Raw genomic sequence first — 26,458 nt, 5'->3', positions numbered from 1 at the left:
AACTTCCGAGAACTTGATTTACATAATCGCTAGAGGGAATGTATTGATTCAGGACTCGACTAGGACAAGTGAGTTTCTGAGAACTTGATTTACATAATCGCTAGGTTAGGTTAGGATCCTGTACCCGACGAGTACATAATTTATGCATGTTTTAATGGTTTTGTCACTTGGAATGAGAAAACTGGGAATAAATAATACATCACTTTGATGTATTTTCATGGATTATCGATCGAGTCTAATGGATGATGTCAAGGTCGATTTATTTGTTGTTCGTCCAGGTGTAATGACACTGGGGGGTTATTTACATAATCGCTAGGGGAAATGTATTGATCCAGGACTCGCCTAGGAAGAGTGAATTTCAGAGAAATTGATTTACATAATCGCTTGGCAGAATGTTTTGATACGATAACGGGAAACAGGATCACGTGTCTCCTTCTAAGCCAATCAGAGAGTCAGTTATATATGGTTTCCCATTACATTACAATTCGCCCTTGAGATTTCGTATATAACGGACATGCGTTGTGATTAAACATTCAGAAAGTTCCAAGACACAATGGATAGAGCATTTGAAATTATTGATGAGCTAGAAGCCTTGGCTGAAACGATTTACAATGTGAGTTCTGTTTAGTAAATTTTCATACTTTATTTTCAAATAAAATCAGTTTACATAGTAACCTAACCTCCACTAAATTCAAATTCAGTTACCCCCCCCCCCCAATACAAACTCCACTATATGATGTTTATACTCGCTAGGAAGCTTAAAATGTTCTTTTTTACCTTGTAAACCTAACCTCCCCCCTCGACATCCCTCTCATTTTATGACTTTAATTCTTTCAATAGAAATAATTTTGTTTTTGACAAATTTATTCTTTCTGTAAGCCTATCTAAAAGTGACAGCCAACTTCTGTCAATCCCTTAGCTATTAATATACCATTTCCATTTAAGCCGCAGCTAACTTGACTTAAAAACATTTCGGCAATAATTTAAACAGGTGATAATTAGCTGACACCCCGCAATTGCACTTCCTGCTTGTTAATCCTTTAAGTTAGCGACTTAACCAAAAGGTTTCACAGATAAAAAGGATACTTTTTCCCATCGAATTAAAACAGTTTTAAGCAAAAAGAGATTGCGATAATTAAGCTTGTGGGTTCGCAACCTGTATGGAAGTAAAGAAACGACATTTCCAAAATTATGGTCTAACAATATTTTTTTAGGACATTATGTAAAAAGGGGGAGGGAGGGGCAATGCCTAAATTCTAACACCTTCATTGTAGAATGAAAACAAAGTGTTTCTTGGCGTGAAGAGTAAGAGCCTGGGATTTCTAAGAAAAAGAATACATAACTTTATTATGCGTAAATTGAATAGCTTTAATTTCCAAGCATAGTATATTTCTCATAAAATTTTACTTTTTGCTTTACTGGAAATGGGGGGTGGGGGCTTTCTTTGCGATAAATGCTTTCTAGACAAAATTATGGTTAGGGGGTTTGGGGGTACTAATTTTTCTTCTGTAAAAAAGGGAAAAATTATTTCAATACTAACTTTTTTTTCTTCTTTTTAAGGCAAATTATGAAGAATGAATGTCCCCTCCACTTGAAAAGAGAGCAAGGGGTAATAATAAAACCCCTGCGAAGGCGACATTTGTGCAGTATGGTCGCTGTCCGAAGCCCCCCAAACAAGTATTGCCTGCCCAAGTCCATACCGTCACTGGCCCTACTGCAGAAGTCCCAGCCCAATCTGCACAAGAATGTAACGCCGCCGGCCCGTCCACCCTCCATCATGCGTTGCCTGGCCCTTCAAGAGCTACCCCACCTACACAAGGTCAGGAGGTTGCCCTCCAGCATGCTTCGCCAGAGCCTTCAGGCACTCAACTACAGCCGAAATATAAAAATGTAAGCATTTTTGACCTGGTTATAGAAATATCTATTTATTTCTTCCAATGTTTTTTTAGTCTTTTCTTTTCACTATTTTTCAACACTGTAAAAGTGTGTGTCAGAGATATTAAAAATGTTATTTTCTCTATAATCCCCCACCCCATGTTTTAAATTTCTCTGCTCCCCCCTCCCTCAGAGATATCTAAATATAATGTATTTTTTTTTGCTTGTCAAAGAAACCGCTCTTCTTTTAATGTTTCCTATTTTCTCTGCCTACTGTAGGCATCTTCTCTATTTTTCAACTTCATAATAATATTTTTCTTTAATTTCTAGTTTACTGTTATCTCACCATTTGAAACTCAAAATGCCATTTTTCGCTAGAATACTATAGTTTTAAGGGGACTTCCAACAATAAATTCATTTCATCACAGTAAAAGCGTGTCAGAGATATTAAAATAAATTGTTACCCCTTTTAAATCAGGTCAATTATCGCAATCTTTACGTTATAAACTGCTTTTATTTAAACACAATTCTCTATCGGAAAGAATTGGGCTATCAAGTAAAGACCGCGGTTTTTTCAAAGCAGATAAAGAGTATTAATATGAATTATTTTTTGAGAAGTTGTTTGAACAAAATGAAAACCTTCTATGTCATCTTTTAGATTGTATTAAGTTGGAACTTTCAGAATATATATAGAGTAGGTTATCTAAATAGTACCGCTAAGCACATTTTTAAATAATAATCCAATTTGTTAAAAATAGGGGTGATTTAGACACTTTGAAAATAAGCTATTTTTTTATAGGTTGTTCTGGTTTCATATTCACAATCTCCCCCCTGCTCGTCAGTTGGAGAAGGATAAGACATGCCTGGAGAGTTTTGTGACAGTGAAATGTCACAGCAAGGCATCGTTAATGAAATACCGTTAAATACTAATGATTTTTTAACTGATTATTTTAATGTTAATAAGAACAGAGGTGAGCAGGGAGACTTACCGTTGCTAAGTCCAAACACATTACAGCTTTTAGAGGATATTACCCGGGAATTAACAGGGAACCGTCCCTCCACTGGTTACATAATTCCACCGCAAACAACTGAAGCGGCTTCCCATAGCCCTATTATTGGGGGAGGGATGGTGATAATGATATGCAAGAGCAGGAGGGGGAGGAGGAGGGGGTAATATCCAATTGACATCATTCCCTGAGTTTCAACTCTCAAACAAAATTTTAAATACGATAGTTGTCTACACTGCAACTTTCGGAAACCCATTTAATTCGCTTTTGGGTGGTAATTTTATGTTTGACCCTGTAGAAATTGTTCATGAATATGTAGATAGAATTCGTGCACTGCTAGAAAACCAAATTCAGTTGTGGGGAGGGGTAGGGATTCAATTAAGGTTTCTATTGTTTTAAAGGTGTTTTATTTAAATGAGGGAAAAAGTGAAGTTTATCACCATTATATACACACCGAGATGCGACTGGTCTATCCAAATTTAGAGAATTTTGAGGGTGATATTTCCGAGTGGATAGGCCACATTATTACGCATTTCGAGAATTATAACAACAACGAGAGCGGGTCTGTAGTTCTATTTGTTGAAAATTTACGGGTTAATGTCTGTAAATTTAAAAAAGATTTTATTTTAAGGGGGGGCAGATTCTGAGGGGTCAATAGTTTTAAAATATAATCACGATCTAGAAGGATGTAAAAATGTCCGGCGAATCTGTTTTGAAACAGATCAAAAATGTTTCAGGTACGCTTTCCTCGTATAAGCTTTTGAGCCTCTACCACGTGATGCTACCAAGAAGAATTTAGATCATTGGGCTGTACATGGGAAGGAGGGGTCCAATTTCCCCATTGCAGATTTTTATTGTTTAGAGGGAAAATACCCAGTAACGCTCAGGTCTATTCACATGTCTGAAAGGGCCAATGCCCATTTAAATATCGACATTACTGTGGTTCAGTATGAGACTGAATTTGAAGATGGGGTTCGCTCTAAAAAAAGGGGGTGGTGTTCCCAGTAAGAGGTTCGTCGATTGAATTGGTTAAACACTGGGTATGGATGTTGTACACACCACGTAGAGACCCCAATTCAATTAACCATTTTAACCCGATAATAGACATTAGTAGAGTTTTGGGAGATGGTAAGACTAGGGGGACACGTTTCTACTTTCCAATATACCTGTCTCGATTTTTGACAGAATTAAAGTTGCAAAATCATATGAAGCATTGTAGACGGCATGGCTACCAGTCAGTGGAAACGGTTTCATGGGATAGGACCATTTTCCGCTTTAAAAATTTCCAAAACACCCTCCTCCAGAGCAATAAAATCTCGTTGGATTGTGAAGTGAAGCTAGTGGAAGTGAACGATCCTCGATTTCCAAACCGAATCAAAGAACATCCAGCTATTGCAGCTTCCTACGCCCACGCGCAAAGAGACAGTTCTAACACTATGCAGTTCATTTACCTATAACGTCATTCCCAAATCAGCTGAGAAGTTGGTGCTTCTCGAGTTGAAATGGCAGGCAGTAAATAATGGGCATACGTGCTGGAATAAAATCAGGTTTTTAGATTCTTTTAGTTTTTTTCCTAAGGCATTGAGTCAATTGATTCAAATGCAGAACAGTGACAATTTTGATAGTTTTCCTTTTCATTACAAGCCCTTTACAGGCAGTAAACTGTATGACTTATTGGCCTGTGAAGGTGTATACGCATATGACTATTACTGCTCTGATACTCGGTTAAGCGAGGAGAAACTACCTCCAATTGAAGCTTTCTATAATTCACTCACCAGCAGTGAATGCACAGCCGCAGAATATGAGTTTGCCAAGAAGGTGTGGTCTAAGGGGAATTGTAAAAATGGGTGGGATAATTGTAGACTGTACTTGGCCAGTGATGTTTTAAATCTGTTAGATATTGTCTGCAAGAACACAGACCAATTCTATTCAGAGTTTGGACTAGATATAGGCTATTATTTTTCCACACCACATTTGGCGATGGACTTGATTTTAAAAATTAGTAGGGAGGAAATAGGCTTAATAACAGATGTGGATCAACACATTTTTGTAGAATGATCAATGAGGGGTGGGTAAGTTTTTCATGGGGATTGCGTTTTGACAACCAATCCAAGAGGACAAAACAGCACCGGTGCAAAGTCAAATGCAGTGTTCTTGGACATGAACTCATTGTATCCCTCAGCAATGTCTCACTACTCTTTGAAGTGTGGGAACTATAAATGGCTTGAGAATCCATGTGATTTCCCCGACATTAACACCGTCGAGGACAATGGGCCACAAGGATGGTTCTTTGAAATTGATGGGCACATTCCATTGGAGCTTCATGATTCAGTCGGAGATTTTGTTTTTCCCTGCATCAATCGACCAGTGACCAGGGACTCACTGAGCCCCTACAATCGATCATTGGTTGAGGATATGGGGATGCACTGGACCCCCTCTAAGCAAAAACTGATTGCAGATTTGGACCCTAAGGAGAATATCGTTGTTCATCATGTGCTTTTGCACTGGATGGTGAACAATAGTTTCAAGATCACCAAAATACATAGGGTCCTGCAATTCAGTCAAAAACCCTACTTGAAGACGTTTATAGACACTTTCATTGATAAACACTCTCGGGCAAACAGTAAATTAGAGAAGGAAATGTACAAACTCATTCTAAATTCAGCGTTTGGCAAAATGCGTGAAAGCGTACGGAACAGATCTCGTTGTGACGTCGTTACTGACCCTCAAGAGTGTGCATGGATTATTGCCGACCCCATTTTTACATCTTTCACGAGCATAGAGGCTGGCATGGTTCTTCTACACAGGAAAAAGAGAAATGTGGTACTGAACAAGAATATAGCAGGAGGTAGTTCAGTACTTGAAATTTCCAAGAAGCTCATGTTGTCGTTTTTTTACAATGTGTGCAAGGTGAAATGGCCACGGGAGGAGGAGGTTCAAGTTTACTATGGGGATACAGATTCTCTACTGTTGAAGCTAAAAACCGAGGATTTATTGGGGGATTTAGAAAATAGGGAACACATCAGCTCGCGGGTGGATTTAACCAACTGGAATCCGTCCCTCCACCCCGAGTTGATGAAACGTCAAGCCCCCAACCAACTACTAATGTTAAAATCAGACGGGGAGTGATTTGATATCAAGTGGGGCGTTCCCAGGTCCTAAAGTTTATTGCGTGGAAACTCATGATAGGGATGCAAAGCAGGCGTGTAAAGGGGTGCCTACACATTTTGTAAAGAGCGATTTCAACATGAGCGTGTACAGAGACTGTGTAGAGAGTAGCCTAGTGCCGAGAGCACAAGTGCTTGCAATTTGCTCTCTACAGTATAGAAATTATACAGTAAGAGTGGAAAAGAATGCAATGTCATGTATATCTGACAAAGTCTTTGTGCTCGAGAATGGTGTAAGTGTACTACCCCATGGCCACTATCGTATTTCAGACCGGGTTGAATGCATAGACTATCGCAGTCAACTTGGTCTGGATAAATTAACATGAGTTTGACTCTAACCCAACCTAACTCAACCCAAACTAACCTAACCTGTAGCAGCAGTGACGACGACTATACAGTTTTTTTCACAGCGCCACCCGGGGGTGGGTTTCGGGGGTCCCGCCCGTGGCCGGCTTTCGCCCCCGCGGCCCCGGGGGTGGGGGTCCCGCCCGCGGCCGGCTTTCACCCTCGCAGCGCCCCGGAGGGTGGAGGGGACCCCTTTTAAATTCATAATGTTCAACTGTGCTATTTTAAGTTCATGTTCCAAATGTTCATGTTGTACAAAAAAATAAAAATTTTGTTGTATAAATAGTGTGTGTTTGTACAAAAAGTGTTTGTACAAAAAAGTGTTTGTACAAAAAAAGTGTTTTTATGACAGTAAGTGTCGTTGTTGTTGTTCTTGATGAACAAAAGTGTTTTTATAATAAATGTTGTTCTTTAAGTTTGAACAGAAGTCTTTCGTTTTTTTATCTTAATAATGTTTGAACAAGTGTCATTTTTATGTTGTTCATGTTTGAACAAGTGTCATTTTTATGTTGTTCATGTTTGAACAGAGGTGTTTTTTTATCTTAATAATGTTTGAACAAGTGTCATTTTTTTATGCTGTTCTTATTTAACAAAAAGATTTTTCATGTCAAATAAATGACAATGAAATGTTGTTTTTGTTATTCTTGTTAACGTACTAGATAGATCTATGGGAAAATTATTACTACTACTTATTCATCGGACAAGTATGATTTACAGTTAGTTGTAGTCCGACTTATGTCAGCACCAGCAGCAGCAGCATGTATCAATTTAAAACACCCTTCAGATCGTTTCTGTGTGGTCCATCAATGTCGGGGAAAACATGACCTTGTGTAGGTGGGGTAGCTCTTGAAGGGCCAGGCAACGCATGATGGAGGGTGGACGGCCTGGCGGCGTTACATTCTTGTGCAGATTGGGCTGCGGCTTGTGCAGTAGGGCCAGTGACGGTTTGGACTTGGGCAGGCAACACTTGTTTGAGGGGCTTCGGCTAGCGACCATACTGCAAAAATGTCGCCTTCGCACGGGTTTTATTATTACCCCTTGCACTCTTTTCAGGTGGAGGGGACATAAATTCTTCATAATTTGCCTTAAAAAGAAGAGAAAAAAGTTATTATTGAAATGATTTTTCCCTTTTTTACAGAAGAAAATTAGTACCCCCAACCCCCCAACCCCCTAACCATAATTTTGTCTAGAAAGCTTTTATCGCAAAGAAGTCCCCCTCTCCCCATTTTCAGTAAAGCAAAAAGTAAAATTTTACGAGAAATGAACTATGCTTTGAAATCAAATGCTATTCAATTTACGCATAATAAAGTTATGTCTTCTTTTTCATAGAAATCCCGGCCCCTTACTTTTCACGCGAAAAAACACTTTGTTTTCATTTTACAATGAAGGTGTTAGAATTGAGTCATTGCCCCTCCCCCCCCTTTATTACATAATGTCCTAAAAAATTATTGTTAAACCATAATTTTGGAAATAAGTCGTTTATTTAATTCCATACAGGTTAAGAACCCACAAGCTTAATTATCGCAATCTCTTTTTGCTTTAAACTGTTTTAATTCGATTGGAAAAAGTATCCTTTTTATCTGTGAAACCTTTTGGTTAAGTCGCTAACGTAAAGGATTAACAAGCAGGAAGTGCAATTGTGGGGTGTCAGCTAATTATCGCCTGTTTAAATCATTGCGGAAATATTTTTAAGTCAAGTTAACTGCGGCTTAAATGGAAATGGTATATTAATAGCTAAGGGATTGACGGAAGTCACTTTTAGATAGGCTTACAGAAAGAATAAATTTGTCAAAAACAAAATTATTTCTAATGAAAGAACTCAAAGTCATAAACTGAGAGGGGTGTGGAGGGGGGGGGTTAGGTTTACAAGGTAAAAAAGAACACATTTTAAGCTTCCTAGCGAGTATAAACATCATATAGTGGAGTTTGTATTGTGGGGGGGGGTTGAATTGAATATATCAAGTATTTTGGACAATAGGTTGCATCAAGACTGGGCTGGGTAATTGTAGACAAAGAAAAGCCAAGACAGATAGTCCAAGTAATTGAGAGGCAAATGTTTAAATGGCTGGGGCACGGGTAAATGGCAGGAGTATGAATGACTCTCTTATTGGACACATACTTGTCAGGTTAGTTCTTGGTTAGTCTTTTTATGAAAATTTACTAAACAGAACTCACATTGTAAATCGTTGTAGCCAAGGTTTCTAGCTCATTAATAATTTCAGATGCTCTATCCATTGTGTCTTGGAACTTTCTTAATGTTTAATCACAACGCATGTCCGTTATATACGAAATCTCACGGGCGATTTGTAATTTATTGGGAAACCATATGTAACCGACTCTCTGGTTGGCTTAGAATGAGATGTAACCGACTCTCTGATTGGCTTAGAAGGAGACACGTGATCCTGTTTCCCGTTATCGAATCAAAACATTCTCCCCAGCGATTATGTAAATCAATGTTTCTGAAATTCACTTGTCCTAGTCGAGTCCTGGATCAATACATTCCCCCTAGTGATTATGTAAATTAAGTTCTCGGAAATTCACTTCCACCTCTTGTCCTAGATCAATACATTCCCCCTAAGGATTATGTAAATCACCCACCAGTGTCATTACACCTGGATGAACAAGAAATAAATCGACCTTGACATCATCCATTAGACTCGATCGATAATCCATGAAAATACATCAAAGTGAGAAAAATCCTGTTTTTTCATTCTCAGTGACAAAAACCATAAAAACATGCATAAATTATGTACTCGTCGGGTACAGGATCCTAACCGAACCTAGGGATTATGTAAATCAAGTTCTCGGAAATTCACTTGTCCTAGTCGAGTCCTGGATCAATACATTCCCCCTAGCGATTATGTAAATCAAGTTCTCAGAAATTCACTTGTCCTAGTCGAGTCCTAGATCAATACATTCCCCCTAGCGATTATGTAAATCACCCCCCAGTGTCATTATACCTGGACGAACAACAACAGATAAATCGACCATGAAAATACATTAAAATGAGAAAAATCCTGTTTTTTCATTCTCAGTGACAAAAACCATAAAAACATGCATAAATTATGTTCAAGTTCAAGTTCATTTAATTTCTCATTAAATCACTACAAGACAAAATAACACTTTTACATTATGATTCAATGGAAGACTCAATCGTACTGTCAGCATTAGACTCAATCATAGATGGCAGCACGGTGTTTGTTCTGTAGCTCATGAGGGGGTTCTACTGGGAATATATGGTTCTTATGGGAGGAATGTTCGTAAAAACTTCAGAGAAGGCTCATTTGATTTGAAATTGAAAGTTCTAGTTCAGTTTTTGAGAGTCAAAAGGGATTGGAGGTCAACTAGCCCCCCCCCCACGCCTCTTTTTCCCTAATGTATCCCATAAAAATTTTAAGATAGCCATTAAGTTAAACAAAATCCGATAACAAAAACTCAGCTGTCGATACAACCCTCCAGGGACAGGGGACAGGCGTTGTAAGTTATGCCCTAAGGCGTATGCCTAGATGGAGGTAGCCTAGATGGTTCTTATGAAAGGGATTCTCGCAAAAACTTCATAGAGGGGTCATTTAATTAGAAATTGAAAGTTCCAGTTCACTTTTTAAGAATCAAGCGATTTAAGGGCAACTAGCCCCCACCCCATACCCATTTTTCCCCAAACCAACCCGCTTATACTTTTGAGATAGCCAGTGCTTAAAAAACTGTTCAAAAATTAGATAACAATAGCTCCGGTGTCATTCCCCCCCCCCCGGGGCCTAGGGGTAGGCGTTGTAAGTGTTGCCCTGGGGGCACATATGGTTGTTATGGAAGGGATGCTCGTATAAACTTCATAGAGGGTTAATATGATTGTAAATTGAAAGTTGTAATTCATTTCTTAAGAGTAAAAAGCGATCGGAGGGCAGTTAGCCTCCCCCCACACTCCATTTATTTTTCTCTCCGAGGCCCTCTTATGCCCTTTTTCCCCCAATCCATCCGATAAAAATTTTGAGACAGCCATTTCGTCAAAAATAATTCAACCATCAGATTAAAAAAACTCCGAGATTGACACAAACCCATTTTTTCACTCTGATACCAGTTTTGATACTTTGATAAACATTCGATTTTTTTTAGTTTGATTTTAAAATAAGGAATTTTTAGAAACTTGAAACTTTTTGCAATCAAAAGCGAACAAAGATTAGTTAAAACAAACTTTCCCAAAAATAAGTTTTTCTGATTGAATATGAAAATCATGTTAAAAACGAAAAAAACATATTTTGCTATTGAAGTATAAATGAAGCTTAAAACAACAGAATAAACAATCAATGCAAACAAACATACAATTGATATTAATTTAAATGAATAAATAAATCTTAAAACGAGTGAAATTTAAATTGAATATGCAAATCAAGCTTGAAACGAACAAAAATCGCTACAAATAAGAATTTGGGTATCGCCTACTTCTCTCACTGTAAAAGTCTAAAACCTACTGCGTCATTGGCCCTTTACTGAAAACTAGATGCGTCTTTAACAGTCTTAGAAAGTATAAACAACATGAAATTAAATATTTAATGTATAATGATATTAATTGTTGAAAGATACATCAGTTGAAGAATTTATTTCACTGTAATATTATTTTTATTTCAATGCTGTAAGAACTGGAAAAGAAAATATTTGTAATATAATTCGTTTCAGTTAAGCGCCAATGACGCAGTAGGCATTTGGTTTTTATTTACTGTTAAGGAAGGGGACAGTATCCAAACTCTTGTTTGTAGCGAAACTATATTCGTCTTGAACATCTGTAGAAAGAACTAATAAATTAAACTGCCTCGCAAGCCTACCTTCCATGAAATATTTATTTATTAATCCTTCTATACGAAATAAGGGAGTTGCCAAAGACTCACTACCTTTATTGATTCATGTGTTGTATTTCTCCTTCTTTGATCTTCGCAATAAAGTTATGAAATGATATTTTTAATCGCCAAAATGGACCAAGGCCTGAGGAATAGCATTGGAAGTAGCCTAGTTGGACCGTTAAGACCTCTCCTGGTGACTATTTAGGACCCACTATATTCAATTACATTTTATCTCTATTTTGGATTTTTTAGTTGTCATACAAAATCTGTTGATTCTCAGTGACAACTAAACATTCAAAATTAAGTATCGACTACCATAACTACCATAATTCCCTCTTTTTTCTAATTTATTAAGATATGTATGATTGTGCAAGTTTTCATTTCTTAGTCATAAAATTGTTATTTGGTTTTCTTTGTGCTTTAAATTTAGTGAGGTTTGAATATGCAGTTTTGCCAAATCCCAATTTTAGAATTGAATCTTCCTGAGGAGGGCTCTGTCCCAAAAGGAATAAATTTCTAAGGAAGAAAGTTACCCTTAAAAAATAGTTTTAGTTTTATTAACTATAAAAGAAAACAACAGTAAATAAAAACAAAGCACACTCATAAAATCCCATCATAATACAACCAAAAATCAATAGAATTCAAACTCTCTCAACCAGAGCAGGATAAGGGCGATTGGGTCCAATCGGGTCCTTTGTTTGAAAGGGCCTCATTCTACCATCAAAATAATCCCAATTTTTTTAATTGTTAAACACCCTTAATAATTCCTGTAAGTTTTACTCCTGGAGAGAGTTCATTTTTTTTAAGCTAAAAAAAAAAAACAACCTGATATCAACAATGAATCAGAAATAGATAAAATGGTTCAGCAGGTATGCCGATTGGAAGTGAAGACGCAAAGAAATAAGATTTTCTGACAGAATGTAGAAGAATTCTCAGTTTTATAAGAAGAATTCATTTAGAAGAATTCATATTTGGTTTGAATATGCAGTTTTGCCAAATCTCCATTTTAGAATTGAATCTCTGTCCCAAAAGGAATAAATTTCTAAAGAAGAAAATTACCATTAAAAAATAGTTTTAGTTTTTATTAACTATAAAAGAAAACAACAGTAAATAAAAACAAAGCAAACACTCATAAAATCCCATCATAATTCAATCAAAAATTAATAAAATTCAAATTCTCTCAACCAGAGCAGGATAAGGGCGATTGGGTCCAATCGGGTCCTTTGTTTGAAAGGGCCTCATACTACCATCAAAATAATCCCAATTTTTTTAATTGTTAAACATTCTTAATAATCCCTGTAAGTTTTTTTTTCCTGGAGAGAGTTCATTTTTTTTTGCTAAAACTAATAAAATACTACCTGATATCAACAATGAATCAGAAATAGATAAAACAGTTCAGCAGTTATGCCGATTGGAAGTGAAGACAGAAAGAAATAAGATTTTCTGACAGAATGTAGAAGAATTCACAGTTTTATGTATTCATATTTGGAGATGTAAATTTATATTCAATTATTTTTTTTTATGTTTATAAACGAGAAATAATTTTTATTTATTTATGCATGTATGTATGTTTAAATTTTTCCCGAGAACGGCTCCATATTTTTTTGCGAGGGAGGCGGGGGCATCTTGAGATTCTCTTGCGTGAAAAAAGACAGGTCAGAAGTTTGAGAAAGCACGTTAAGAGCCTTCATTTCGGAAAAAAACTCATATGAATAACGTCATATTTATTTGCAAATTTTATCATTTTTAGTACTTTCGACGCATATAAAGATACACAAGAAACAATCCAAGCAACTAAGGAAAAGGGATTGAAAAAATATGTGGTAGAACAAACTGAAGAACAAAGAAATATAGTGTTAAAAGATAAGCTGCAGTGAAATTAAAACGAGTCAAAAACGAAAATGAAGAACAAAAAAATTACGCGTTACTTAAAAAAATGTCTCAAATATGATTGAGGAATAAAAAAATATGTAATTGAAAGATAAGAGGAAGCAAGAATTGCTACGAGACAAAAACAAAACTGAAGAGCAAAAAATATACGGTTACAAGACATGGGACAACAAGGATCAGAACAAATTGAAAATAAAAATAATACCCTTTTCAAGAGTCCCCCCAACCCCAACCATTCCCCCCCACCCACACTCATCATTTCCCCAAAGACGCTTTCACTTGCCTTTTAACAGTACAATTCTTTGTTTTTCAATTTCATTTTTAACACTTTCTGATTTTTCCTGTGCTTTATCTTCTAACCACACAATTGTTTGCTCTTTAGTTTTATTTTCAATTTGTTCTGATCCTTTTTGTCCTACGTCTTGTAACCGTATATTTTTTGCTCTTCAGTTTTGTTTTTGGCTCGTTGTAATTTTCGCTTCCTCTTACCTTTCAACTACACATTTCTTTATTCCTCAGTCATATTTGAGACATTTTTTAAGTAATGAGTAGTTTTTTTGTTCTTCATTTTCGCTTTTGACTCTTTTTAATTTCACTGCAGCTTATCTTTTAACAGTATATTTCTTTGTTCTTCCGATTTCGTCTTTCATCCGATAGCGTAGCACGGTCCTAAGACTTTCCATTGTTTTTTACAGGCTCTACAAAGGTTAATTTCCCCGAAGTCATGACGTTGTCCCACGTCTTGTAACCGTATATTTTTTGCTCTTCAGTTTTGTTTTTGTCTCGTAGCAATTCTCGCTTCCTTTTATCTTTCAATTACATATTTTTTTTGTTCCTCAATCATGTTTGAGACATTTTTTCAGTAACGCGTAGTTTTTTTGTTTTTCATTTTCGTTTTTGACTCGTTTTAATTTCACTGCAGCTTATCTTTTAACATTATATTTCTTTGTTCTTCCGATTTCGTCTTTCATCCGATAGCGTAGCACGGTCCTAAGACTTTCCATTGTTTTTACAGGCTCTACAAAGGTTAATTTCCCCGAATCCTCATCCCCACACATTGCAAGTCCTTGCCGTCCACACAACAGTATTGTTTCTGTGATGAGACGAAGCCTTTTGCTGTTTATTTCTATTTCATCTCTTTTCCGAGTATTCAAGACTTCCACTATAGAGGACTTTTGCCTGCTCACTGTTGCCAGAAAACTTTCCCCCCAAACGACTGCGCCCTTATAATAAAAGTTTGACTGATGTTTAGAAAAGTCTTCCAGGACATTTTCTAATTTACGTGAGGCTCCATGACAAGCTGCGCTAATTTTTGGTGAGACCCCCTCTCAGCTTGATCACAAGCAAACAAAGCACAGTATTTGCAGAAACACCCTTTTTTCACTGAAGAAAATACTAGCCAAGCGTACTTATCCATCCAACTAACTTGAAACTTTCTTGTTTTTGAACCTGTGACATGAACTGGAAAAGGATAGTTCTTGTTTGGCTTAAAGTGCCTTTTAAGTAAATTATACTTTGTTTCATCGGAAGCCGAACCTCTTCTTTCAAAAAAGGTTCCAATGTCAAGCTCAACTTCAATATTTATTTCATCACGTTTGTCTGCTACTACCTCATTATTTGGTTTTGATTCTTGAGCTGAAGTCAAAGGCTCAGTCGCAACTGCAATGTTCAGCTGATCACCATTGCCACTTTTTTCCGAGTAAACCTCACTAATTTGTCGTTTTTTACTCCAAAGTTGGAGAATACTCTGTTGTTTTTTCGACATATCACACTTGTCCTATCTTTAGCAACACTTGGTTTTAGACTGTCAACTGCAAGAGCAAAGGCCTGGGTTTAATTGCAAGAATGACTGATTTATTCCCTAGGGAAGGACCACCCACGAACAGATGATCGTTTAAAACTAACAGTTAGCTTAAAAAATTTGGACAGGAAATGGATTAATACTATGCTGGTGACCCAATCGGGTAATTACAGGCTGACAAATAATCGAAAACGGTTAACACATAATGTCTAGATCACTAATTTGCCACTATCTTTTATTCGGTGAGAATTATCAGAAAATTAAGGGAAAATAAAAAGAATCATGAGATTTGGGGGGTGGGGGGCCGGAGTCCCCCCGCCCCCCCGCGTACGTGCTTGCCATAACTTCCAATTTCAAATCAAATGAGCACCATCTGAAGTTTATAGACCAACCATTCCATAAAATCCGTATTTGCCCAAGGGCATAACTTACAACCCTATCCCCGGGGCTCTAGGGGGATATGTCAACCCTGGAGGCATTGTTAATTATTCTTTGGACTATTTTGAACAAACGCTCTATCTCATAGTTTCAATCTGATTTGTTTGATGAAAAGAAGGGTTGTCAGGGCGGGAGGCTTGTCGCTCTCCATTGCTTTTGACTCTTAAAAGGGAACTAGAACTACCAATTTTCAACCAATTAAGGCTCCTCTATTTTCAAACAACCTTCTCTTCTATAAAAACCAAGAATGTCCTCGGGGCATAACTTACAACCATCACCCCGGGCTCTGGTGGTTTATATCAACCTCAACAGCCTTGTTATATGATCTTTGGACTATTTTGAATAAAATAACTGTCTCAAAATTTCTACCGGATGCATTTTGGGAAAATTTGGCTGTGGGGTGGGGGGGGGAGGTAGCTGCCCTCTGATCACTTTGACTATTAAAAAGAGCACTAGAAATTCTGATTACCAATCAAATGAGCTCTCTCCGAAGTATATATGACCACCTTGCCAATATAAAAACTTGTATGCCCCTAGGGCATAACTTACAACTTTTGCTCTGACAGCTCTGGGAGGAGGGGGTGTCTTCCTCTAAAATATAATTTTTGGACCCTTCAACTACGATGAACAAAACTGCTATCTTCAAATTTTATCAGATGTTTTTGGGGAAATGATGAGCGTGGTGTGGGGCTTGTTGTTCTCGAACTGCTTGACTTAAAAAGGGCACTATAACTGCCAATTTCAAATCAAATGAGTCTCATCTGAAATTTAAACAAAAACTTTTTCCATAAAAAATCTTATATGCCCCTAGGGCATAACTATCCTCAGGACACTGGGTGGTTGTTCAACCCTAGAGGCATTGTTATATCTTCTTTGGACTATTTAAAACAAAATTACTATCTCGCAATTTCATTAAGATTCGTTTGGTGAAAAGAGGGGTAGTGGAGGGAGGGGCTAGCCGCCTTCTATCACTTTCGACTCTTAGAAAAGAACCAGAACTTCCGATTTTCTATCAAATGAGCCTCCTCTAAAATTTATGCAACCATCCCTTGCATAAAAACCTCAAATATTCCAGTGGAATAACTTAAGACCATTTCCCCCAGGCTCTGTTTTTTTTCATCTCCAATTTTTTTTTTCAACTCCAAATTTTTTTCAACTCCAAATGATATTTGGTTTCAGAAATAAAATGGCTATTTCGAAATTTCTATTAGATGCATATTGGGAAAACACGACGTCTGTGTGTGGGAGAGTGGGATTAGTTGTGCTCCGACTACTGTTATTCTTATAAACGGCGCTATAGTGTCTGATTATCAATCTAATGAGCCCCCCTTTAAAGTTTACACGACCACACTTTCTATAGAAAAAACCTTATATGCCCTCAGGGAATAACTTACAACCCTTGCCCTGAAAGCTCTAAGGGTGGGGATGTCTTCCTCAAAGACATAATTTTCCAACCCTTAACTACTATGAACCTAATTGCTATCACCAACTTTTGATCGGATGTCTTTGTGGAAATGATGGGCGTTGGGGAGCGGGCTAGTTGCTTTCACATCACTTTTGATTCTTAAAAAGGAACTATAACTTCTAATTTTCAACCAAATGAGACTCTTCTAAAGTTTATGCAAGCATCCTTTCCATAAGAACCTTAAATGCTCCCGAGGTATAAGTTAAAACCATTGCCCTCAGGCTCTTGGGGTTCTTTGCAACCACAACAGCCTTTTTATATGATCTGTGGACTATTTTAGGTAAATTTATTAACTCAAAATTTTAATTGAATGCATTTCGGAACATTACGACGTGTGTGGAGGGGGGGGGGTAGCTGCCCTCCGGTCACTGTTATTCTCAAACAACAAAAATAAGAAGAACAATAGGGAATTTTTTTTGTAAGACAGTGAATATTATGAATATTTCGTTCCTCAGCAAGACAAAAATTTATAAAAGAAGAAAGACAACAATATGTGACCAATAAAACTAAAATGCAAGATTTTTCAAAACAGTCCCAGCATCCTTACTTCAGCGAAGTTAAACCAAGCCTGATAAAAAGTGAGGTAAAACAAGACGATTCATTGAGATGACAGAAAAATAATTGTAAAAACACGTTCTTATTGCTAATCCAGCCTTTTTGGCAGCTAACCTCAAAGGTCTTTTTGTGACCGGTTCTGTGTTAATGTCTAGAACTAGAACTAGAACTTCTAGTGCCAATGGCAATCCAAGGAGCCACCTCCAAAGTTTACATGACTATTCTTACTATTAAAACATATGTCCCTAGGGCATAACTTACAACTTATGGAATGGGAGCTTTGGGGGGGGGGGAATTCCGGAAATTCCAACTACGCTGAACGAAATGGCTATCTCAAATTTTTGATTGGATGTGGTAGGGGGAAAGGATGGGTGGGGGGCTGGCTGGTTGCCCTCTAATCACTCTTGAGTATTAAAAAGGGCACTAGCTCTGTAAAATTCCAAACGAATGAGCCATTTTTGAAGTTTCTACGACAAATCTTTCTATACAAAGTGCCCTGGTCTAAAACAATTCAATAAATAAATCATACATTGTGCCAACGTCGTTCTTTACTTTGGCAACGATATTGCGCTGCCTAAGATATATATTCATTATATAAGATATATAATGACTATATATCTACATTTTTACACATAGCTAAAAAGAAAAAGATTTGTTTAATAAGGTTTACTGTTAACTTTTTCTATGTTTGTTTAATCTGAAACTTATTTTAGAAGTTGAAGATGGTTTACCATGTGACAGTGAGAAGGCCTTTCATTTTCCAAAGAATTGTTTCTCACCAAAACGTGAAGATGTTTCCTTACTAAATTTACCCAGTATTTCAGGACCATGTAAATTTGAATGCGTCACCGAGGAATCGGAACTCAAATGTCTTAACAATGAAGGTACATCTGAAACATTGTTTTTTTTGTTGATTGAAATATATTGGATAATATTCTATTGGACAAAAATAGGACACAGGGACTCAATCTTAACCCTCTTACGGGCGAATTTCCAATTTTTGAGATAAACTGACAGGACAAAGTTCTTTCCTATGTAGAAAAATACGTAGATTTCATATATGTATTCAGAAACTGACAAAAAAGGATAAAAAGGTAAAATATGCTACTGTCCACATATGGGGACGCCGCCCAGAAAACACTCTTTCGAAAGGCTTATCGGACACTGTGAAAGTTCTCGAAACATTCAGGGCACAATGCGACTTTGCATATTTTGCAGAGGAATCTCGTTTCACTCGTGCAGTTCTTGTCCTGGCATCGAGAAGCGTTATTTTTGTCGGACTTGCCAGGCCAATGGCCACTCAGACCATCAAGTTAAATCTCGTTTGGGACAGCAATGACAGTCCTTTTCTTGACAAAGCCGATTTTTGAAGGCCAACCAGGGCTTGTCCTCATCCGCACCATTCCTTTGTTCGTCATAGCTACTGCAACAGACCCTTTGAAATGGAGGAGATCAAGTGTGCCGACAGGGCAGGTTTTTCTTTAGAGAATCTAAGCGTTGACAACAGCAACATCAAGGAAATGGTGGAAAAGGCGCATGTACCCATGTTTGTTTCGTAAGTCGTTTTTGTAAAGTGAAGTCAGCGAATCCATCAAATCCACGCCTCCCATACACTTTTGTAATCCTTCACTGCGTATGGCCTTACAACCGCTACTTTCGATTTTACTGTGCTGCACCATCTCTGGACACTGTCAGTTGGGGCATAACCAGCGAAGGATGAACAAATATTTATGAGATTGTTGTCTTTCCTGCGTAAAACCATCACTCCTTCAGCAGACGTAGCAAACGAGTAAAAGACGTAGCAAAAGAGGTTCCTCACTTTTCCTTTTTCATTTCGACTTCTGTTATTAGCTTAGGTGCAGCATCTCCAAGTCGATTTGCGCGAAGGGTTCCAACACTATAAATCTTTTCCTTTGCTAAGGCTTCCACCAGAGATACCGAGGTAAAATAGTTGTCGAAATGCACTTTAACGTTTGTGTTTTCGAGGCCACGAGTGAGTTTCACAACCATGTCTGCTCCTAACCCGTACACTGGTGGGTTGCGGTTGGGACCGCTGCCTTGATATGGCTCAAAATCATACACATATTCAGACACTCCAGCCCGAACCCAAATTTTTAAACCCCACTTAGTTGGTTTAGATGCCATATACTACTTGAGGCTGCTTCTTCCCTTGAAGGCGACCATCATCTCGTGTATTGAACTGTATTCTTCATCGGTCAGTGCTGCTTTGAAAGAGTTGCGCAATCTCCAAAAATGGGCGGATCTTGTAGTATTTGTCACCATCAGGGTTACTTTGTTGAGTAGTGAAATGTAAACATTCTCTGATCTTTTTGAACCTTTTGCTTGAAATATAATCAGCAATCTGAGGTAGCCTCAGGCTATTTGACCAGTAGTTTTCAACTCTTGGGTATCGAACATAGCTCGTTATCAGAAGGCATCCAACATAGATGCGTAGTTCTGCTGATGTCAAATTCAACTCATACCCTTTTTTGACAATAAGTAAGCGTTAGACTCCCTGACGACCATTGCAAGAATTTCGTCTTAAAGAAGTCCCTCAAAGAAATCGACAGGATCCGACTCGTTGCTGAGATTAAGCAAGACCCAACCATCACTGGTGAACGAAGGAACCGACTCTGCTAGAGGATTATCGACATTGGCTCTCCAAATACGTCGTCTGGCCTTGACCGGTTTAGACTTCGGGTTGTCTCGTGGAACTTTGGTTTTGGCTGCAATCCCACTGTTAGACTGTGAAGGAGTGGTCTGTGATCTTCCATCTGAAACTGAACTGTTGACAGCAGGGTCTGCTTGCGACGTCGCAAAAGAAGCAGAACTATTGGGCTCCATGCTTGGGCTTTTCCTTTTCTTCGCATAAGTTCTAGCAACACGCTGGAGAAACGGTTCCGTTCGATCAGGTTCCGCTACCTCTTGGTCTACACTGTCTTCGTCTGTAGCTCTCTCTTGCGTATCTCTAGCCGCTGGGCTCGATCCGGTAGCAAGTTGGACGTCCTCTTCTTCACATGAAGGCTGCCAAGTGAGATCTCTGCCATCTTATTTGTCGGAGGAAAGATCTGATTGGTCTGAATCAATTCCATTGTCACTATCGTCTTCAAACATGATTTTCATAATTTCTTCATCATTCCTGATTTTTCGCCGACTCATCTGTAAAGAACAGAAGCTTTACTAGTTTGCGAGCACAAGGTACAAGCGGGGACAAATGAACAGTAGTGTTACCTATGGCAACAGTAGATTTACTAGTGTTACCTACGGAAACTATACGGAAGGAAAACTATACAGAAAGCTGGCGCTAATGGGCAATGTCCTCATGTGGGGACAGAATGAAAATAGATGGCTCAACTATATGAAATTTTCAGAAGTTGAAAAAATAACTTTGACACTTCTAAGGGTACGAATTCTCTGAAAAAAAAATTCCCGAATTTCCCAGGTCAGCGATAATGTCTATAAAATAAAGAAAAAGTGGAGTTACCTTGCAAATCCTTGATAAAACTCAAATTACAATTTTCTGCTAAAATGGCAGGAAGAAAGCACAGCTTATCCAGTAGACGACTCTTCAGGGACGTTTTTGGAAGAGTCGGCAATCAGCTGACACCAGGAAACATATGTTAAAAGCTTAGTTTTGGGTAAAGAGGGGGTTACAATTAAGTGTCCTCAAAACCAACCAGCGCCCGCGAGAGGGTTAAGATGGAATTTTTGTTTTATCTTATTCTAATGTGCAGATGTTTGCCAAACCGTTTTTGTTGTATATCATTAACATTTATAAGTTTTCACTTAAAAGGAGTTTGGTGCGTTTATTATTTTTCAAAAGGCTTGATAATAAACATTAAAAACTACATCTCTATGTAAATTTTACAATCCTGATTTATAGTTTATATTTCTCCTTATAATTCATTTTGTGCAGATGAAGTCAAAAGTTTTTTCGTTTGTTTTTAGAACGAACTGTTTTAAATATATATCTAAAAGAACATAGCTAGTCACTTTGGATGAAAAAAACAACACGAAAGTCACGTTTTCATCAGGTCTTACAGGTAACAGTTCAAATGGGAAAAAATCATTTTAATAGAAAGTGAAAAATGATGACAAAAAATACTGGTTATTTGCTGATGACTGAGTCACTGTGTGTTTGACCAAAATATCTGTAACTTTAGTCATTTTTTTTCACTGTCTATTGAAAAGATTTATCCCTATTTGAACTTTTTTTTTAAGCCTGAGGAAAATGTGACCGTTGTTTTTTTATCCAAAGCTTTGCGACTACCCAAAAAATGTTTGCTTTAAATTATCCTTTTTCATTCTGCTAGCTCTTCCTCTTTTAGTTACAATAATTACCAGTATTGGTTGTAATTTTTCGTACCCTTCACTTCTGGTTTAATTTACCCCTCCTTATACTTTTTGATCGTTTAAGATTTCATTTTCGCTCTTTTGTTAAATTAGAATAACTAATTTTAAAAGCTAATATAAGCAACGCCACGTGGGAGAAAATAGGTAAAAAAAATAAAATTTTTTATTAAAACACATAGAATTATATACTTTTTGTTTTTTTTTTTTCTCAAATCGGTAGGCTTTTACCATATTTGTATATTTTTTTTCGTTTTTTTCAGTAGTTATATTTTGATTCTTTTTTTTTAGGTTTTTTAGTTTTGATTTTATATTTTATTCTTTTTTATTCTTCTTAAATTTTTATAGTTTTGAAAACAAATATTTTTTATGAAGACACTTAATAAAACTATAATTTTTAGGTCACTTTTTAAAACACATATCTGGACTAAACTTACAGGGAAATACGTCACTATTTATTTCGAGGAATCCATCTACGAGCAGTTTCTCAAATGGATGTGAATCAGAATCTGAAGGAAAAGGCTTAAAAAAACAGAAAACAGGTTTGAAAAGTTCCCTGCAAAGTAAAGAGTATAGAAAATTAGAAAGATCACAAAGAACTCATAAAGAGAAAAAAACATATCTATGTGAGGTATGTGATAAGATATTTTCTCGAATGCATGATTTTATCTGGCACAAAAGAGTGCATACAGGTGAAAAACTGTTTAAATATGATGAATGTGACAAGACATTCTCTCTAGCACAAAATTTGAACACACATAAAAGATTATATACGGGTGAAAAATTATTAAAGTGTAAAACACTTAAGTGTGATGTTTGTGACAAGACTTTTTCTCATGCAGCAAATTTGAACCAGCATCAAAGAATACATACCGGTGAAAAACCATTTAAATGTGATGTATGTGACAAGAACTTCTCTCATGCAGGAAGTTTGAATAAGCACCAAAGAATGCATACTGGTGAAAAACCGATTAATTGTGATGTTTGAGACAAGAGCTTTTCTCATGCAGGAAATTTGAACCAGCACCAAAGAATGCATACGGGTGAAAAACCGTTAAAGTGTGATGTATGTGACAAGATATTTTCTCTAATGCAAAATTTTATCATGCACAAAAGAGTGCATACAGGGGAAAAACCGTTTAAATGTGATGAATGTGACAAGACCTCTTCTCTGGTGCAAAATTTGAACATACATAAAAGATTACATATGGGTGAAAAACTGTTAAAGTGTAAAAAACTTAATTTTATGTTTGTGACAAGACCTTTTCTCATTCACGAAATTTGAACCAGCACCAAAGAATACATGTGGGTGAAAAACCGTTTAAATGTGATGAATGCGACAAGACCTTTTCTCTTGCACGAAATTTGAACACACATAAAAGATTACATACGGATGAAAAACCATTAAAGTGTAAAACACTTAAGTGTGATGTTTGTGACAAGACCTTTTCTCATGCAGGAAGTTTGAACCAGCACCAAAGAATACATACGGGTGAAAAACCATTTAAATGTGACATATGTGACAAGACCTTTTCTCATGCAGGAAGTTTGAACCAGCACCAAAGAATATATACGGGTGAAAAACCGTTTAAATGTGATGTATGTGACAAGACCTTTTCTCAAGCAGGAAATTTGAACCAGCACCAAAGAATTCATATGGGTGAAAAACTGTTTAAGTGTGATGTATGTGACAAGATATTTTCTCGAATGCATAATTTTATCCGGCACCAAAGAGTGCATACAGGGGAAAAACCGTTTAAATGTGATGAATGTGACAAGACCTTTTCTCTGGCACAGAATTTGAACCTACATAAAAGATTACATATGGGTGAAAAACGCTTAAAGTGTAAAACAATTAAGTGTGATGTTTGTGACAAGACCTTTTCTCATGCAGGAAATTTGAACCAGCACCAAAGAATCCATACGGGTGAAAAACAGTTTAAATGAGATGAATGTGACAAGACCTTTACTCTGGCACAAAATTTGAACTCACATAAACGAAAACACACGGGTGAAAAACCGTTAAAGTGTAAAATACTTAAGTGTGATGTTTGTGACAAGAGGCTTTCTCATGCAGGAAATTTGAACCTGCACCAAAGAATACATATGGGTGAAAAACCGTTTAAGTGTGATGTATGTGACAAAACCTTTTCTCAAGCATCAAATTTGAAAAGCCATTTAAGAATGCATACAGTTGAGAAACTTTGTTTGTGATGTTTGTGGCAAAAGTGGTTTTCATGCAGGAAATTTGAATCAGCATCAGAGTGCATACAGGTGAAAAACTGTTTAAGTTCGACATAAGTGACAAGACCTTTTCTCACGCTGCAAATTTGAACACACATTAAGCAGTGCATACAGATGAGAATGTATCTAAATGCCACAAATGTAAAAAATGATTTTCTCAACTCGGCAGTTTGAACAGGCACCTAAGAGTGCATACGGCTGAATAGCCAATTCATTTTTTTATATTACAAGTGTTTTAAGCAAGTTTTCATTTTGAATACCCATCAAAGACTGCATACAGGGGAGAAATTTTTGAAATTAGATGTATGTAAAAGAAAAAAAAAACTTTCTTATTTGTGCAATTTTTACCGGCATCAGGCGGTGCTTGCAAAAGTTTAAACGATTATTTTAACACAAGCTGTATCCTCGGTGGCTTGTGATTTTAATTCTTCCTACCAATTAGTATTACATTAAACAGGTATGTTTTTAATGTTTTTCTTTGTGTTTAGTTTCTATAGTAATTTCATCATTGTCCTGTGAAAACTAGTGATACAAATTTGCTTGATTGTAACAAATGTGATATATGTAAGAAATGCTTGTCCAAATCAAGGCTTTTGAATGAGCTCCAAAGAGTTCGTTAAACTATATAAAAAATGATTTAAGACATTATTTAAAAGATAATTTAAAAGAAAGTATTTAAAATATGGTGTATGCAAGAAGTGCTTGCCTTGACTTGAGTATCTGAACAAGCTTAAAAGTGCATACAGGTGAGACATCATTTAAACGTAATTTGTGCAAAAGAGTATTTTCATTTAAATCAGCTCTGTATTAGAATCTAATAACCCATTCTAGAAAAACCTCTCAATTTATTGACTACACACGATTTTGTATAGTTTTGTATATTTTTGTATATTGTATATTTTTGTTAGTTTTCTGGTAATTCCATTTTTTGGCAAGTGAAGCTTGTCTTTTCAGCAATCACCAATGTGGAATTACGTGAGCATAAAAAAATATAATAACTATCACACTGATAATCTCAGATTTCCGCAATACCCAAAGCTGAAATGCATAATAATCAGGATTCGAAGCAACATAACATTTACCTAAGAAAGCAAGGTATAATTAGTTGTCATTTTTTTTCATATAGTTCCACAAAAAGAAAAATAGATGACAGGAATAACAAGGCTAAAGAAGCGGAAACTATTGACCAATTGAAGAAAAACAAATTTATGACTAATGTGTTTCTTTTTCTTGTTTATATACGACCCTCTCTGATTTACTCTAGTTTTGTTGGAAAAAAAAACAGTTGTCTCAATTTGCTTTGATACTCCATTTGTCAGTACTTGGGAGAAGTGTTTTTAAGGATGAGGAAGGAACAGACCTCCTCATATGCGTAATAATTTCTTTTAATTTTAAACTTTTTAATAGGGCCTTTTTTTCACTGTGATCTTACACCTAAAATCTCACATCTTTCTGCAAAGATTTCCGTTCTTTTAACTCAATTTTGTTCTAAGATCTTACAGCTCACTGATGTTAGCAAAAAATGCAAAGAACCCCATATTTCTGCCATACAGAACAATGATGATAGAACTTTGATGATATACTCATCATTGTACTTAGACCGCTGATCAGAGCAGTAAGATGAAAGACGTTTGCAAAAGAACGCTATAAGATGTGAGATCTTTGTGCTAAGATTTCGCTTTTAAGCGTTCTTTGTCAAAAGATGTAAGATCTTAGTACAAAAATGGGTAAAAGAACATCCCTAATGTTCCTCCTTACTTTTTAGTTGAAAAAACTGGTTTTCTTTATTTAATGCTACCACAAAACTGACTGAGCATTTAACTATTTCTTGATTCATGGAATAAGCACTGGAAAATGAAACTTACTTTGCAAAAAACTTTGTAAAAACTCCAAATTAAAAATTTGTTTAAAATAATTTTGAAATCCCTGCTTTCTCTAAATTACAAACACAAATAAAATATGGATAAAAATAGATGGCATGGATGAGCCGACACTGTCGCCACTTGTGCCGCATCTTGCGAAATAATACCGCAAGTCCGAAAGAAATCCTGCACTATTTTCTGATCATACCACGATTATATCGTGAAATGACTTTGATCAGCGTATTTATTCCCCAAAAAATGACTTTTACCACTGAATTTATACTAACTAATGTCACCGTAGGTGAAATGGACAAATTTTTGCTCTCTACTTCTAATGATATATGGCTGGATAGGTTACTGCGGAACTCCCGAGAATTCAAACTAGTTAGTAATTGGCTTACAAGAGAAAATATTTTATATATCAATCAGGTGCCTGAGTGCGAGGTAATTTTCAACCATGAATATGGTAAAAGTGTACAGACCCTGCAAAGAAAAACTGTACAGACACTGCAAAGAAAAAGTAGTCCCAGGCTATCCTATCTTGCTTCTTTTGGGGTTTACCTTTCCAGTTTTTTGGCCCAACAGACTGAATAACACACTGTTTCCCTCCAATCACTTTCGACTATT

The 26,458-nt window shown here is 36.7% G+C and overlaps 1 protein-coding gene and 2 long non-coding RNA genes across 3 annotated transcripts in view; all 3 read left to right on the top strand.

The window, feature by feature from the left end:
* LOC148947948 (uncharacterized) overlaps positions 1-18,191 on the top strand; it is an 86,781-nt gene extending 68,590 nt beyond the window's left edge. The window contains exon 3 of the long non-coding RNA XR_016142274.1: positions 18,089-18,191. This is a non-coding gene — a long non-coding RNA (uncharacterized LOC148947948). The remainder of the gene's footprint in view (positions 1-18,088) is intronic.
* LOC148947945 (uncharacterized) overlaps positions 1-26,458 on the top strand; it is a 435,585-nt gene that overhangs the window by 233,233 nt on the left and 175,894 nt on the right. The gene's annotated exons all lie outside the window — the stretch shown is intronic.
* On the top strand, positions 22,831-23,687 carry LOC148947947 (uncharacterized). Its single transcript, XM_089095752.1, has 2 exons — positions 22,831-22,899; positions 22,986-23,687. Exons 1-2 carry the CDS (start codon positions 22,831-22,833, stop codon positions 23,670-23,672), a joined length of 756 nt encoding a protein of 251 aa, XP_088951878.1. The 3' UTR covers positions 23,673-23,687.

The sequence above is a fragment of the Artemia sp. Qi Xiang Cuo genome, chromosome 10, assembly GCF_049724085.1.
Source record: "Artemia sp. Qi Xiang Cuo chromosome 10, ASM4972408v1, whole genome shotgun sequence".
Taxonomy (NCBI): Eukaryota; Metazoa; Arthropoda; class Branchiopoda; order Anostraca; family Artemiidae; genus Artemia; species Artemia sp. Qi Xiang Cuo.
The sequence above is the reverse complement of the archived record's forward strand: the minus strand, read 5'-3'. Positions and strand labels throughout refer to the sequence as shown.